General features: G+C 35.6%; 1 protein-coding gene across 1 annotated transcript; it reads left to right on the top strand.

Annotated features, from left to right (window-relative positions):
- The first annotated feature begins 859 nt into the window (after window positions 1-859).
- On the top strand, window positions 860-18,451 carry LOC149806945 (cytochrome c oxidase subunit 5B, mitochondrial-like). The gene is made up of 4 exons (XM_089960014.1): window positions 860-1,024; window positions 4,236-4,324; window positions 10,754-10,856; window positions 18,073-18,451. The coding sequence occupies exons 1-4, from the start codon at window positions 904-906 to the stop codon at window positions 18,192-18,194; spliced, it is 435 nt and encodes a 144-aa protein (XP_089816140.1). The 5' UTR covers window positions 860-903; the 3' UTR covers window positions 18,195-18,451.

Raw genomic sequence — 18,451 nt, 5'->3', positions numbered from 1 at the left:
CAGGGAGGGTGGGGACCTCGCGAAGACGTAATTGCGTAAAGCACGTTGCATAATAAACTAGAAAAAATCACCAACTACAATGGAGTAATATTAATTGGAAATTCCATAGAGATTTTCTAAGTAAAGTGTCGACGCCTTTTTTTAAATCTGTCGACGCTTTTTTATATTTCGATCATTCGTAGGAAGGCTTATTTTCGACATTTGGACGTTCCTACAAAGTGGTCTGTTCGCCCTCCCTGCTGCTCACACACACACACACACACACACACACACACACACACATACATACATACATACATCATTACATACATCCGATCACTGCCATCTCACCTCTACCTGCGTGGGTTCGAGTCTTGGGCTCGGCCAGTTTGGATATGTGAGAAAGCTTGCCGGTAGCTTCTCGTGGGTCGGTGGTTGTTTCCGGGGTTTTCCCGGGTTCTTCCTCCACCATTAATACTGGCCGCCATGTATAGCCTATGTTGTGTTGAAAAATGGCGTTAAATCCTATAACAACAACAGCACATACATATATATATATATATATATATATATATATATATATATATATATATACACACACATATATATATAAACAATTTAAATCACAATTGATCTGTATTTAATCAATACAAAATTACAAAGAAGAAAACAAATATGAACTAAATACTTCAGCTATGAAATTATTATATTAAGAAACAAGTTCAGTCTGATTACAATCTGATCCCTGGAAGCAGGAAGCACAACGCTAGCAAGGTAAACGTGCAGGCTGTCATTGTGTCCGATCACACATGACAACACTGTAGACGGGTTACTCCGTCGTTGTCTATAGTGGTAGAAAGCATTAATCAAGCAGAGATCGAATAGCAGTCCAGAATCCACGAGAGCGCCGCTGCCTCTGATAAAATGGCTTCTAGATTGTGTCAGTTGAGCGCAAGATTAATCAGACGCCCTATGCTTTTGTCTCATGTTAGAGCTTCATCTGCAGCCCACGGACCTCCCGTCAATCAGCATGAAGGAAAAATAGGTATTTAGTTAGTATTGCTTGCGATAACCTGTAAGTTAAGAATATATTGCTTGACCGATTGATGACCTTGTAACACCATAATAATAATGGTTGCATGAAGCCCGTCAAGTTAATTAACAAAATAACGTCTTTTTAACTGCTTTTAAAACCCTGTATTGCAGTGTAAGATGATCATTCATATTTTCCAATCGTTGCAAATCCTTATTTAATGCTAAACTTAATATGTTCGACGTAAGTATAAATTTAACATAACTGGGTTTCATATATACTGTACAGGTTTTCGAATACACCTGTTTTTAACACGGGTTCTCAACTCGCGCGCTTGATGTTGAGAAAGAAAACAATAATTTAAAGGAAAAAAATCACACAGAGTGACAAAAATACCTTAGATTACCCCCATGACCCGTTCTGACATAGGACCCTCTCTATCGTAATATATAAGAGAGAAGGTACCGAACATCCAAATACTTAGTTCCACCCATGACCCTCGATTTCCTTCTACTATTTCCGTCTTTAAACGCACACATCCATACTATATGGCTTGTTTTACTCCTGAGATATTTTTCTATCCATCAAGCCATTATTTTCAGGAACATCACACACAACTGGCAACCAATAACGACGCTTTTCTACAAAGTAGTTTTAACTTTTTTGTCAGACTTTACTTACCCTGATGTCTTTTCTGTAATAAATTCAAATTCTCACAAAAGAAATAGACTTGTTTTCAAGTTTTGTTGGCCTACATTTCAGTTGGCTGGAAAGAGATGAAAGCCAGGAATACTGAAATCGGATTAAGTTGAATTATTATTCTTTAACAAAATGAATAAAAATATATTATACCTATTAGAACTGTAAGCAACGTTTCGTTTCATTCAGGAAACATATTCCCCACATGAACCTATTTAAACATACTCGGCATTTCTCGACTACCATCACATTGCAACAAATTCAAATGTATGTCAGTAGAACATGAAAATGCATCACTTTGCTAGTGTCATATTTTCATTCTGCCAGGATAAAGTCAGCACAGTAAGTATATTAATTCTCATAAATTAGTGTAAGAGTGTCGATATATGCTGCCAAGTGTGAGATATTCCAGAAACTTTGAGTGCTCATTCCGATGTCAACCGACATTGGAACATGCTATACGAGGCCATTATTTGGGTAGTAAGACATAGCACTAAAACAAAATCATGTGATATGTCTTACATTGTAGGACTAACCTGTTTTCGGAACAGTTCAACTCCCGCTCACGAGAGCCAGTAGTACTAATATTAGTATCCTACTTCATGGACGTGGTAGTAAAACATTTATAAATATATAAAATTAGTAGCTATTCACACTTTTTCAACATATTGTCAGAAAGCTAGATGACGTTGCATATACAGAGACAACAAATTGTAGCATAGTGAACAAAGTTTTTTTAAATTCTGGATCGAACAGGTAACCAGTGAAAGTTACAGCAGGGTAAGGCATTCCCTGTTCTTATTACTATCAGGACAATCAAAGCAGCGTTGTTTTAAAACTTTTGAAGTTTCTTTTTAGGTACAGGCATGAACCAGATTGAATAGTCTCTTTATTTAATACCACTGTTGTGAAATTTCATCAGAGAAACAAGGGAAAAATAATATTATATTCTTTGTATGATATTTTGGGGGATTGTTTGCCATATTAGTTCATCTAGGAACTACCTTCACCTCATATTTTGGTCTACCATAGAAGGACATTGTTTTCTGTAATCATGACACATCCACAATACTATCACACAAACTAATTACGAACTTGAAGTCATTGTGTTTATTGACTGATATTTTAAGAAAAAAGATCAAAGCCTTTTTGAATCGTTTCTTTTCTCAACTTTGAAAGCAGAGATGTTTGCAGTGTTAAGACGACAGAATTGCTCAAGGCTCCAGAATACTCTTTCCTGCTTATCGATTGTAATGAAATATTGTATATCAACCATAAGGCCTACAGTCAGAAATTGCACAAGCAAAGGTACAAACCCCAGTTATTCCGAATTTGCCATCTGAGAATGCAGAAATTATAAATCATTGGAAACCTTGTTTGTTGTATGCCCATTTTCAGCAGAATGTGAACATGGGTTCCTTGACCAATAGGGGCCCCAAGTGGTCTAAAGCGCTCTCCGTTACGGATCACTGCCATCTCACCTCTGTCTGTGTAGGTTCGAGTCTCGGATTCGGCTAATGTGGGTATGTAAGAAAGCTTGCCAGTAGCTTCTCATGGGTTGGTGGTTCTTTCCGGTGTTTTCCCGGGTTCTTCCTCCACCATTAATACTTGCCGACATGTATAGCCTATCATGTGCTGAAAAATGGCGTTAAACCCTAAAAACAACAACAAATCCTTGACCAATATCACATGTATGAGGGACCAACCATTAAAGTACAGCAATTTCAACATTTTATCATAATAGCAAATAAACCAGACCCTCTTGGGGATGTAGAATTGGGGTTGGTGCTAATTGAATTTGATTTGGGGCTTGTGATTTGAAGCACTTGCCCACTGCCAGTGTCTGAAAAAATAGTCTCTGAGCACTGTTATCAGAATTAATATTGGTCTTTTTTCTTCTGATATATCCTTTTTCTCTTTTTCTATATATCCTTTTTCTTCAGTAGTGTTACTAATTATTTTGTGCTTAGTTGTCCTGGGCTTTGGAATAAGCCTGGTTGACAAACAATATTCAATTCTCAACTTAGCATTGCTTACCTTACAACTTAGGCAAGTGAGTTCTTGCTGTTATCATATTTATCGGAGACTTGTGTGTACATTAAATATGTAGTATTAGTGGGATTTTAATTCTGTACAGAATTCTGAAACTGGGAGTCAATGGGCACATTTCTTTTTTTTTTTTAAATTAAACTCTCTTGTCCATTACCGTGAGCATATGATTTTTTTAAATAAAAATGCTGTATTGCTATTCATATAAGACCTTTTGAGAAGATATGCTGCTCATGGTAAATACAAGATGTTTCTGGTAAAGATGAAAAATTCATACTACTCTGCCAAGAACTTTGTGAAATACAGAGAGAAAACCATATAAAATCTTGTATTTCAATACATTCAACAAACAGTTCAATGAAACTTTTACAATTTGTGTAGTCTGACGCAGGTACCAGTTGGCAGAGCAACTTTCTAGCTTTTATGGATGTACATTTTTATTGTATCTTCATCATGTCACTTTTGATTCATGCAGGTGTTGAAATGGCCAGCATGCCAGATGGTCTAGGTCATGCAGTTGGACTGGAGAGACAGGAGTTACTACTGAAACTATCTGGAAATGAGGTGAACGATCTTAGTTTAAAGCCAAGATATTATAGAAGAATTTTGATATATGTGCATCAGTCATATTCACAATATATTAGATTTACTTAGGCATACACAGTGCTTGCAGTAATGTGGAAGTTTGTGTCAGATATGCCCTTCTTTTTAATTGAGAGGTCCCACATTAAATAGACTCTTTCCCGTAACCAATAAAGGGATGAAAAGTGATGACCTATTATTAGGGGTGAAACGATTCATCAATATATCAATACTTTTGCTAAAATGATACACATATCGCTACAAGAGATGGAGAATCGATACAACACGATGCTTACCATATGCATGCTATTTTAGTCTATATCCGTCATGAATAGTTGTTATTAGTTGCCTTGTTGTTCTGTAAAATTATAATGCATCTGAAACAGCATTTGCAGTCAAAGGTACTCATGTTTATTAGTAAAAACGAACAAGATTATTTGAGAATACCTACTCGCAGCCTACAAGTTATCACAAAGTGACCTGGTTCGTAATCTGCCCCCACCCCATTCCATGCTAATTATCTTAACCCAGAAGTATATTCAGCATATACTATACATTCCAGTCTAGTTCAACGTGTTTAATGAAATATTTTACTCATCATTTAATAACCACTTTCACACGAAGTTTCTACTTTGAATTGTATCTTGACTCCTTTGGCCAGTTTGACATGTACACCACCGGTGTGTTGCACGTTGAAATAAATTACATTGAATACTCTTTTGTGGTTAATGCTTGCTTCGCTCCAGGTAACGTTGATTTTTGATTTGTGGTTATTGTTTAATAAACAATAACCACCAATCAAAAATCAGTATTGCTTATTCTCTGCATGAACCAGTCTTATGGCCTAGTGGTTAGAGTGTCTGCCTCATTTGCGGGAGGTCGTGGGTTTGACACACTGCAGACATAGTAGTGATACGGCTGAAAAATTGTTAAAGCTTCGTTAAAAATACACACACACACACATATTCTCTGTGTGACAAATGGGAAGTATTCTCATAGTAACAGATACTTTGCTGGAAAGTCATTAGATATGTCAGATACTTAAGCGGAGATGTTGTGATAGTGTGCCATTGCCTGAATCATGCAAAATTCACATGCTTGGAGAACAGAGAAACGCGAGAACTCCGGAAAATTTGTTCCAAGTCCACATCAAAATGTGCTCTGCGAATTATAAAATTTTTATGTAACTTCTTGTCACAATATCTGTTTTTCAGGTAGCAGCTGTTCCACATCTGATTTAACAAAGAAAGTTTACTTTGGTGAAAACTCCTATTTTGGAACAGATGTATCCAAAAGATAATACCTGTGATTCCTGGAAAATTGTACATAACAGTCACAAAGATCAGTTTCCCAACATATTCAAGCTGACAGAGCTAGCTATGTATATGCCTCTTCAGAAAGAAGCACATAACAATATTGATACAAAGAAAAGGAGCAGGGTATGCTCTGAATTAATTAACAGATTAATGCTTATTCAGCTAGAGGTGACATCTGTCACAGATGTTGATTTCACTAGAGCTATAAGAAAGTGGTGCAAGAAGAAAAAGAGTCAGATATTGAAATTTAGATAAATATTAACCTTTGATCATTTCTTCCTTCTTTCCTTTTTTCTTTGATAAAGAATGATGTCTCCATTAAGAAGAATCCTGTCATCGTCTTTCCTTAAATTGTACATGGGAAACATATTTGGAATTTCTCTTTTTTATGCAGAGGTACTTAACCAGTCAATGAAGGTGCTGATGAATAAATGAAATTAGCATAGAATGAGCAATGGGGCAGATTTCAAACTGCTCAAGTTTATCACCATGTCAAAGTTGAAAGAAAATTGTAGAATAGGACTGGGTGTTGTCAGTAGTATTCCTTCTTCACTAACAAATATAAGTATCTGTGGCTGCAGCAGTCTTTTGCATCTGCAGGAAATAAAATGGGATAGATTTTGTTGGTATTCAACCTTATTCTCGGGCCCAGATTTGTTCTAGACGAGATTTTCTTTGCACGAGGAAGTTGCATTCTTTCTTCTGTTTTGAATATAACATCATGTCTTCCAGGTGTAACTTAGACATGAGATTGGTAATAATATGTTTTCAAATCTTTCATGTTGTACAAAAGAAAGGGAGTTAAATGGAGCCACCATTAAATGACCTAAAACGTTGGATAAAACTCACTGCATCCAACAGGTAGTCTGTTTGAAAGTATTGTTATCTTCTCATAAATGAGACTTGCATATAAATATATGGTAACTATATGCCTATCTGTAGTCTGCATACTGGAACTAGGATTAAAATGTCAACATACAAGAAAGGGCACCACATACCTTCAAAGATGGAACAGATTCAGCCAATGTAGATATGTGAGAAAGCATGCCAGTAGCTTCTCGTGGGTCGGTGGTTCTTTCCGGGGTTTTCCCGGGTTCTTCCTCCACCATTAATACTGGCCGCCATATATGGCCTATCGTGTGCTGAAAAATGGTGTTAAACCCCACAACAACAACAACAACAACAACAAAGATGGAAAGACCATCAAGTTCAAATGTGTATCAATATATATCATATCGCAGGCTGCATATTGTGAATCGTATCTGTATGTGGCTTATGTGTTTTGTTTCACCCCTACCCATTATGCATACTGACTTTAAAGTGACATATCGTCACGTCTTGGTGAACAAATACAAAACAAAGGGTTTAGTTTCCAAATAAATGGATTCATGACTTAACGCTTTGGAGAAATTCAGGTCAAGTAGTCACCCTAGGCCTTGTAATTTCTCTCCAGTGCACTGAAAAATTCCAAATGAGAAGGGAGTTAAGAATTTGCTTGCTTTTTGTAGTCCAAGCGGTTTGATACTGATAGTTTTAATTATAAATTTATCCAACATCTTATCCCATTAAAATTTGGAAGAAAGTACCTAATTGTAAGTATCAGTTTATGTTTTTCAGGATTAGCATTGGGAATATTTACAAAGCTTTATAAGAACTTTGTGCCTGTAATTTTAGAAGAGTAAAATTTACTGTTTGCTTAATGAATACGATAAAATTTGTTTACAGCATTTCACAGCGCTTGGGATTTTTATAACATTATAAAAGAGAAACACATCCTTATTTATTTATTTTGATGATATTTGACATACCAGGGACTAAAATTTCTGGCAGTCTGAGTTCTGGGACAGATTCTTTTTAGCAGCACTGGCACATTAAACTTTTTTTTTCTTAATTGTTCATCTTAATTTTGAAGACAAAATTCGCATTTAATCCATAAAACATCTGAAAAGAGTCATAAATGTGTACCAGTAGTGGGAGGCTAATAGTTTAAAACATTACCAAATATTTGCAAATTTAGCATGCAATACTCTGATCACCAATTTAAGCTTGATCTTCATGACTCAAACATTTGTATGTTCTGAACCATGGTTCAAACTCAGCATCAGTAGTACTGGCTTACTGTATATTCTAGATTCTGCAAATTAATTTCAGTATTAATAAACTATGGAAGGCAACAATCAACCAGTGCGAATTTTTCTGCTCCAAGATGTGTTGTACTGAAGGCATTCAAATGTCCACGGAATGAAAATGGATGAAAATCATGATACATTAAACATGTTCAGACTTTCCAGGATCACCAGAAAAGACTTGGCCACTGGTGGAGTATGATAAAAAGCAATTGTTTATACTCTCTTAAGCATATACAGCATAACCAGTCAGCCAGTTGTTCAAATGCCCTATTCAAAGGCATGTCCAGTTATATAACTGACCCATTATTAGCACATGAAACATGCATATTACTTGTACCAGATGGGTTATTGTTAGTAAAAAAACAAATACCCTAATTGCCTGCGCATTTACAAAGCTGAATGTACAACCAGTTATTTGCCATGTTAGATGGACCAGAAAGAGTTCATTTCTGTCCTGAGAGCATTGTACACGAACAGCTTTCTTCTGAGAAAGAGGGCACTTGCCACATACACTTTGAGGGCCAAGGCAAAGTTCGTCTGAGGTTGAGCAATCTGCCCAGTAGTCTGCATTGGTCGCATTAATGTCCAAAAAATGTCAAAAATTAGAGCGGGAAAGTTCAGAGGAAACTCTGACAATCTCTTATGATGCACTGAATGATCTTTGAATGGCCAATGTGTTCTATTTTATTTGGGTCTTTTAAATTTTTGTCTGATATCGAGCAATTTTAGACTTGAAGTTTTAGTCAATTACAGTACTGAGATTCAGAGAGAATCCACCAATAAAGGCATGTTCATGTGATTTGAACATTGCATATTGTCAAAGGTAGTAGAATAATATTAAATAAGCAATAAACTATTTAACTGAATTTTGATTTTGCTTGTGAATCATACATATCTCTTGATATGAAATGCCACTCTTCAAGAACTTGTTGACTGGATAACTAGTCCATTTGTTATATGGATGGAAAGTTGTCATTAGTCATTTGGTTTTTGTTAATTTGAGTTCTTTTGTTGCTATGTTTTTCAATGACATGGAAATAAAGAATAACAGGTGTATCACTCAGAGCTTGTGGGCACAGTTTAATGTACTCTATGCTATCCAGAACCTAGCGGTCTCAGTGTACATCATTTTGTACAGACTTTTGTCATTTCCAGTAGCAAAATCATTGGTTGCTTCCTGTAAATGACTAATTTCACAAACAGTACCTTCTGTTCACAGTTGTTTGTGTCATAGATGTGACTGTCACTATTAGAATTAGCACAATGAGATTAATCAACATGCTTGTTACCAGATCGAAGTATGCATACTGTGTCATACACTAGCAATTGGATCATTATCATTGCTGTCACTGGTAAAGACATCTGTTTGCTCAATAAACCCAGCCTTAAAACAAAAGTTTTCAACAGTTTCCACTTTTTAAACAAAAAAATTCACATTTCTTCTCGTATTTCATTTGCATTGAACTTGCAACTGTCATTCTGAATACTGTTGTTTACCTGGCTTTGCGCTATTAAGGTGATACAAATATAATTGAGCTAAGTTTCTCTGATATACCACACAAATCAGACAATAAAATCAATTAATCATTGTAACAAAGGAATTAACTTATGTTATAACAGAACCTTTGGAATGTGTAGTAGTTAGGAATTTGGCAAAGGAGATTAAACTTAAACAGTCAAGCAGAGAAAATATTATACCAGAGATCTCGCTAGGACTTTAAAACTTTCGAGTCCAGGACTCCTATTTTGTGAAATATAGGAGGCCCACCAGCAAAAGGTGCAGTCCTTTCCCAGAAGCATGTTGAGCATACCTGAAGTGGATAAATGTTCGGATAAGAAGAACCAGTTGTTTAATTTTCTAAATTCTTTACACAACTGACATACAGCACTTGTTTGTCCACCATGCTGAGACTGAATTATGTCAGTCCAAGGAAAGCAAAGTCCAAACACTTAAGCTTGGCATTGTACACTTTCTTACACTTGCCTATTGTTCCATCATTACTGTCAGTTCTAGCAACTTATAGCACTCTTCTGAATCTCATTACTGTCATCAACAATTTGCCTTTTAACCCCAAAATACTTATCCAAATTTGCAAACAGCATTTGTCTAAGTTTCGATGTATCTTTGATTTCGACGTTACATGCAATACTTGGAAATGAACACAATTAATGAAAGCTGAAGTTGATCATTTGATATACTCTTATAATGACCACATGTACATCTCTGGGTCTTTCTGCCTCTGAATTCAGTCACTGTAAATATCAGCACATTTTCCCATCTCTCAGCAGCCAGTAGAAGTCTTTTAACTTGTCAGGCAGCTGTTGCGTCGAGTTCTTTTGATGCTCTTATAATTACAACAAACAACACACAGTCACATGTTGTTGGTTTTGCTATCACTTTCACAGATGGATGATATCAATACACGTGTTGAGACTACTAGTGGACTCCAGAATAGCTCATGATGTATTTAGAATGTAGCCGTATCATATTGATAAAGAATTATTAATTTCATCACGTTCCATGCATTAAAGTTAGAGTGAGTCTGAACAGCATTCTTTTTATGTTTACGGAGTACAAAATCTATGGTTCAGGGTTTGAGCAGCAGTTAGCCATCAGGCATTTAAACTCCATGTTCCACTGACTACAAAGCTGCTTCATAATACCAGTGTAAAAGATAGCATTAAGTACACATATGCTAGAATTTGTATTAATATGGATTGCAAAATTGTAGTGTGCCATTACATGTCAACATATCTTTACACTACTAGTTCCTGTTTTCATTGATAGTTTTGTCAGACTTGAACTGGCCTATAGCCCACATGTTTGAATAGATTGCATTCTTAAGATAAGTGTTGGAGCAGTCAAAAATAAAAATTCTTTCCTGAATGCAGAAATCACTATACTGATAAACTGCTCAGCTTCACCAATGTTTGCACCACTAATTATTCTTTGTTCCATTTTACAGGATCCATTTGAAATGAAAGTAACTAAAATACCAGCAGATAACAAGAGAGCCAATCCTGTAACTGTTCATTGTATGGAACCATCCAGGATGGTTGGTTGTGTTTGTAAGTCTCTCTCTCCCTCACTTGCTCTTCTCTCTCTTTCTCAGTGGTGCCACTTAGGGATAGGCCATCTTCGCTAGCCAAGGTTCTGATGTGATGACCCTATCTACACCTTGGTTGATCGAACAGTTATATTGGTGCTTTGTGCCAGCGACATCTACAGACATGATGTTTCTCCGTTTTAAAGCTGAATTCCGCTTTTCTCCTGACTTGAATCCAATTTTTCTTGATATAGTCCATTTTTTTATCATCTCCCATCTGTTCGGTCCCATTCCACAATGACCCCTATAACGTATTTGTTCCTTATATTATCTAGCCCATGACTCTCGTAAAGAGTATTCTGATTGGTCAAAAGTTTAAATTCATCCAATGAATCTTCATGTAATGGAAACTGATGGCAACAAAAAGAAGCATGCTTGCAAAAAATGACGTCCCGAGTTGTTGAGAGACCTTGACACGAGAAGTTTAGAGAAAGGTTTAAAAAAACGTCTGGAAATGGGAATGGCTGGAGCGAAAAGTCGACGGAAATTTAGTTGGTCAGTTTATAAGAAAACTGAACACTAGAGGACTGGCATTTTGTGACCTCTGTTCTACGGTAATCATGGTTGGAAGCGTTTGGAACAGTACCTATAAAAGAAGTGCATACGGAAAATTTGAAGCTCAGAAGGCATCTGGAAAAAAGTGCAATTAATTACTATAAGAAGAAAGATTTCTTGCATGAGAGAACAGATGTAGCTCTCTGTCAGAATATGCGCACTGCATGTTGCCAATACAAGCTCCAGCGTGAAAGGAAAAAGGTTCTCATTGAGAAGGAAAAGAAATGATTGCACATTGAGCAAAAAAAGGAAGGCTAAAGAAATCTTTGTCAAAGCCGCAAAAAAGATGGTTCCCACGCTATCAGGAAAAAGTCTGGAGAAATTATAATTTTTTCCCCAACCGTGAAAAGTCCTTGAATTTTGCAATATTGACAAAAGTCGGGAAAACCCTAGGAATTATCCTCCACAACGTGATGCACGAAACAGTTATGTAATTGAGTCATAACTGAACTGATCGTGAGTTTAATTTATTGATTTCTTGCCAGAATATTAGGAGGTTGCAGTATGGATCATTTAGGTGCTTGCCATAAATACATTTGTAGAGACAATCCAAACACTCAGTGGATTAGATTCATCTAGTAGACTTTTTGTTTCACAGACAGCTCGATATCCATATTTTTTTAATATAGTTATGGAAGGTATGAAAACCAGTCTAGCATCACAAGCGGCCAAAATGGTGGCGTTAAAGCATATCCCCTTAGCAGATGGGTTAGCAAACTTAAACGTTAAATCGAGTTATACCTGCATGAAATCGATATGAAAATTATTTATTTTCTCAGAAATTGAGAGTGTATTAAAATCTTTATGTCGTTAATCTGCTGAAAGACGATGAAACTAATGCGTTGATGAAACTTGAGTTGGTACTAGCGATTTCAATAGCATGTCACACGAGCACACAAAATCTCACAACCGTCATTTAGAAAAAGATATTAAATGAAAGCCGTATACTGGTTGTAACAAAAACACAAAGACGAAAGAGCACAAAATTTTCTCTATATTTATTCTGAGACCAACTTTGGAGTTTTGTTGTATCGCGTGATTACTATGTTGACATGTGCTCTCTCACGTATGGAGCATACAAAGCAGGTAACTAGACTACTCTGCTTGACGAATCAGACTGGCCCAGTTGCTTGTAATTGTTCTCAACATAAATATGTTGAGAATTATATGTTCTTTCAGGTTTTTACAAAAGGTATCAGACTTTCATTTAATATAATTGAAATTGTATACAACAACATTAAAAAGGAGTTTGTTGATATCACATGCCTATTTGACTTCCGATATCGTTGTTTGAGATTTGTGAAGTAATGTGACTATTAACGCAAATGGCGAGTACTGGGTCAGGTTTCATCAATGCTGAGTTTGATCTAGTCTGTCAGTGGATTAAAGACATAACAATTATAATACTTGCCATGTTTGAGAAAAAAATAATTTTCCTATCGATTTCATGCAGGTATAAGTCGATATAACCTAGTTAAAATTTGCTTGGCCCGCTGGTAAGCTATCTTATGGTGGCGGCAGATTCCAAATTTGATATGTAATTACTATGAATCCACACTCCATCCAACATGACCAAATGTGAAAAATGTCGAAATATTAGGCGGAAACCCGGATTATAAAAATTTTGAATCTCTATGCTGAACTTTGCTGTGAAACTATTACACAGCAACATGTAGCTTGAAGCATTGGTTTCAGATCTTAAATGGAATGCAGGAAAAATGGGAAGTTGTCGTCCCTTTTATTATATATTAAGAAATGATAATAGCCCATTTATCAATACAGGTTTGGGGACTTGTTTATTGAACTACAAGAAGATGAGTTGATTTTACAGAAAATTTGGTCCTTGCTTATACAACAGTATATAATTTTGAAGATGTGTTGTCAAAATTTAAATCAGCACTTTTGTAAATGTCTTTAAATGATGGAATTTTGAACCAAATCGTCTTAAGAAGTTTAGGTTGGTTGAAAAATCTTGTTCGAGATTTTATTGACACGCATAATTTCAGGGTGAAACTTTTTTTGTAACAAGACAAGATTCTAAAACTTTGCATTTATTGGGTTTTTTTCATTCTGTGATAGGAAATGTTAACTTTGTTTAACATGCACACATACTGTTCTAGAATTCTTTGGAATTAAAGGTTTGAAAGGAAACAAAATAATGTATGCTCATTATGTTGTTTCCATGTAGCAACATAATGCAGGTCAGTACAGTAAAGTTAGAATTTGTATTCTGTACATTGAAATGGCTTTAAATACCAACTTATGGGAATATAGTCAAATTTGTTTCGTGTCACTCATTTTGTGGTTTTGTACATGATCATCGTTTCTGACATATATGTTTTGGAGAGTCTTGAAAGAGAAACGTCTTTAGATTTGGAAAATACATGTTTTATAATCCAAAATATTCTTTAATTTCATTCAGTAATGGTGATATGTTAACCTTGAAAAAATTAATTTCATTCTGGAAAAAACCTGGAAAAGACGTGGAAATTTATATTTAGAAAAGCGTGGGAACCATGACAAAGAGCTTGACTGGCATATCAATAGGTTGTGTCCATTGGAGAAAAAGACAAGTGAATGTATGTGATTATTTGTATATAGTTGATGTACTTGGGTGTTTATTTTACAGATTTGTTGTGAAAAGAGAGAAGTGTAATATATTTGCTGCAAAAATTGAGAAATTATTGTGACTTAATTACGATGTGAACACTGACATGCACATGAAATAACTTAAGCTCCAATAGTATTGGAGAACAAATTCATGTGACAATAGTGAAATTATTCAAGTCAAGTTGAAACTTTTTGGTAAGTTTGTTAGTTTTTCAAATGATTATTTTGCCATATATTATGATCATAAGTTGCACAAGGACATTTTATTATGATTTTAAAATGCATTTTTGGCCCCAAACTCCACTTTCAAATTGTCAGCTTTTTGTGGAATACCAAAATCATATCTGCATCTATTGGATTTCATAATTACCTCCCTTAGTATGTAATGGCAGCTAACCAATAGCGGGTGCATTTATTTTACAATGGACGAAAATGTTGGGGACAATTAATCTTAAAAGGATACTTTGGAAGTTTAACATACAAAGTATGTCTTTGTACCAGAGAGAAGCTATTACAGGTGTATTTGAGTGAAACGTATTCGGGCAGATATGGACTGGCCCTGGGAAATTGCTTATTTATCAGGTTGTGTGCTCTGCTTGACTCGATCATGTAGAAACAGATTTGAACAAGTTAATTTTGATCTGATATGGTGGCTTGCTGCCACATCCATTTTAATTCACAGACCCAAAGCAAAGAAATATTGACTCAATACGCCATGGTGTAGATATGATTATCGTATCAGAACCTTGGCTAGCGAAGATGGGGATAGGCTTACTTCTAGTCATTTTTATCAGCTAATATCTTTGATAAATAAGAGAAAGGAAGTTATAAATTCAAATTATAATGATGTGTAGATACTTATGTGCAGCATTCCTTATATGTTTCCTTCAGATTATCACCATGAATTGAAACTCTGTGAATATGTACATCTGTCAATAGAATATGTGATAGAACCCATCAGATCTATAGTCGTTGACCAGATTCTTCTAGTTAGTGGTAAATAACACAATACTGGCATTTTAATGTCAGTAATACATTACCAGCTACTACTGTTGCATTTGGACTCTTTTTCCAGGATGCAGTTCATTTTATTTTTGTTGTTGTTGTTTCTTTTCTTCAGGTTATAATTATGTCACAAAAGATGATACGGGCATATGAAGACCCCATAAGGCAATAACCACACTTGTTGATCATGCACTAAGTGCATTGTAAAGCAGTAGTTGTCCTATTTATCGTCAGTGGCAAGACACAGTGTGGGACTTGGCTCAACGTTGCCGCAGTTACAGAGGAAGGAAGAAGGCTTTCACTTAACTCTTGTTTCAGGATTACCCCATCCATTTCCAGGAGTCTAGGCCACTTAATGTTTTAGGGAAAATGACACTTAAGTGATGAAGGGATCTGGAACACTAGCTCTAGTTCAGGCCTTGGATCGCTGGCATTGAAACTGATGGATGTCTCCCAAAAAGTAGCAGATGGCATTAGTTTTAGACCCAATGGCGGTAAAGTGACAGTGCATGATAAAAGCTAGTCACATCTTTCCACTGGTAGCCAAGAGCAGCACCCTCACAATAACAGATTTGATAATGACTTGTTCTCCAGAGATTGTTCCTACAGATTATCTTCACTTGACTGGTTCTGCCAGGCTTTGTGCACCAGCCACTGTGCTTGGCTTTTTGAACAGCCAGACACCTTGATTAGATTGAACACTGCCAGGAAAGGAGACCAGACCAATGTCTGCTTGTTCCTGTACAACCCTTTGGTGTGTGGAGTTTCCACATTCAAGGGAGATGTCATCCTGTACCACCATCGATGTCTTCTAAATGGCTCCCTGCAAGTACAAGTGTTGAGGTTCAAATACCACCACATTTTGTGAACAAGAGGTCATCATTCGCACAAAATAGATGCCATGTCCTGCCAAAAAAAATTCAGTGTGCCAAAGGTAGCACAAATGAAAGAAACAGGATGCACTTTTTATCTTCAATTTGATATTGCTGCGCCAATGAATCATAAGGGATAATTATTAAAAATGTTTTCATCATACACGAAAAGAAAGTGTCTTATGATGAGGTATTTGCAATATGGAATGTCAGCTAAGGCAGGATACACATATCTTGCAAAACTTAATAGGCTTGATAGGACTACAGTGTGTGTGGGGGGGGGCGGAAACTGATGACATTGAATCCATGTTGGATTGCACAGAATGTTAGGGTTGCAGCATACACTGTTATGTGCTCTTGTTTCTGTCACCTACTGGGACAACCCCTACAATTGGAAATACTGTGTTTATTGCCTTTTTGGTGCCAGAATGCATGGAAAAGTTTTCATACACCCTAATAATTTTGCAGAGAGAAAGAAGAAAAACAATGAACTGCATCATAAAAAAGAACACATAAATTCAAGTTTTCTACAATTTGTTTCCCACTTTGAATTATGATTTTCAATAAAAATAGAAATAATGCTGTTACGTGTGCATATTGAGGATACTAGGATAGTGTGAACTATATGTACCTGTGCAAATATAGCCTGGCCAGTGGCATTCTCTTGGCTGATATTAAATAGATTGTCACATGGACATCCAAATAATTTCAAAATAAGATGCAAATACAGTAAATTAGCGAATAAAAATGCATCCAAGTATAACACACACTCGAGTATTACCAGCAGTTTTTCTATTGTGCATAAAAATATATTACCAGTTGACATATATAAACCACAGATTTTCATAAAGAATAACAAAAGACCAAAATTTGTGTTGTCTGTTTTGTTATAAATATAGTATGAATTACATAGGGTATGGTGAATCATCCTTTACCACTGAGCCACAGCAGAGCCATTTCAACCAACCTGCATCAATTCATATTTAGCTTCCTTACCTTGAGCCAACTCAAACATTCTACAGTGATGACATATGCTTTCTTTGCTCAATGTAAGAAATATCCATTACCATTAATTAAGAATCCAATAATAGTCACCTACCCGTAAAAAATTGCCAGGTGGTATGAACTATACACCTTCCAATTTTACAACAAACCTTAATAACACCAGATACTGATCACTATTGATTCTGGAAATGTGAAATTTTTCCAAAAGTCAACTTGTCAACAGTTGCTCTGAAAACAACAGCGAATCAGACCCATCTGTGGCAGTTTAAGATTTTATAAACACCACAACATTGTCACTCTTCATAAATTAGTAAGATATTATGTGAAGCTCTGTTTTATTACATTGCTTTTGTCTTGTTATTATATTGTCTTTAAACTTCAAAAATGAAAAATGTAGCTGAACTGTGAAACATTATATAACCAACATTAGACTCGTTTTCTATTTCAAACTTAGTGTATTATTTGAAATTGGAAATGAATCTGTAAAATATTACTAAAGTGTGATAATACCAGTAAAAATCAAATTGTAAAACACACTGAAATAAATACCCTGCAAGAAAAGTATGTGGTAAGACAAAATTTGGATAACCCACATGTTCGCTAATTGACATTAATCACGTCATGTTTACAAAAAGTTATATTAAGTTTGCAAGAGAAGTTCATTTATGATGCAAATGATGATGTATATTATATCACGTATGAAAATTTGATTTAACCAGATTAAAATGTAATGTTGTGAAAATTTAAATATCTCAAGTATTATGAAATAAACTGCGTCAAAACATCAAGACTCTGTTGACACATAAAGAGGTCATGCAATTCACTGCATAAGTTCACCGCCTGTTTCTGTTGCTTTAATTTGTGCACACTACATTGTATCAGCTTGAGAATGTTGGCATGATTTTTTTATGTGCCTTAAATGTTATAATTGTCAGACACCTACTTTATAACCTGTGGTCACCAGTATGCTAAGGCTTTTGTATCCTTGACAAGATCTGCTTTCAATGTTGGTATGTGACACCCCAGTTTATTTCCTTTTTTTGAAACAATTATGAATGCAAGTAATCCAGACAAATTGCAAGAGCAGATAACCTTTTGCAGTATTTTATTTATTCTATTTTTTGTTTGTAGGTGAAGAAGATGCTTTGTATATCAACTGGATGATTATTCACAGAGGCGAAAAGAGAAGATGCGAGTGTGGTTACTGGTTCCAAGGTGTGGCCTATGATGAGGGTGGTTCCAGTCACCATTAACACATATATGACCTAGTCCAAGAAAATGTCACATGTGTTTATGTTAATTGAACTTTTAGTATTTGATTACTGTTTATTACATTGCCAATTTTATAACAGAAAATGAAGGCATGTTTATTTCATAGGACCATAAGAACTGAAACAAAGAAAACTTATGCAAGTTGTTATGCAGTGTTTCTTTCACATACATAAAATACTTTAAAACAAAAAAGAGTGCTTGTATAAAATTGAGGCAATAAAGCTGAAGTGGAATTGTA

This window comes from Sinohyriopsis cumingii, chromosome 1 (assembly GCF_028554795.1).
Source record: "Sinohyriopsis cumingii isolate HCF-2022 chromosome 1, ASM2855479v2, whole genome shotgun sequence".
NCBI classification, from domain to species: domain Eukaryota; kingdom Metazoa; phylum Mollusca; class Bivalvia; order Unionida; family Unionidae; genus Sinohyriopsis; species Sinohyriopsis cumingii.
Note: the sequence above shows the minus strand (reverse complement) of the source record. Positions and strands in the feature narration are given on the sequence as shown.

Bases quoted from the DNA above. Each gene is read 5' to 3' on its own strand.
- LOC149806945 (XM_089960014.1), top strand. From the start codon at position 904: ATGGCTTCTAGATTGTGTCAGTTGAGCGCAAGATTAATCAGACGCCCT. The intron at 1,025-4,235 runs GTATTTAGTTAG...TGATTCATGCAG, and splicing joins TCAGCATGAAGGAAAAATAG to GTGTTGAAATGGCCAGCATG. The intron at 4,325-10,753 runs GTGAACGATCTT...TCCATTTTACAG, and splicing joins TGAAACTATCTGGAAATGAG to GATCCATTTGAAATGAAAGT.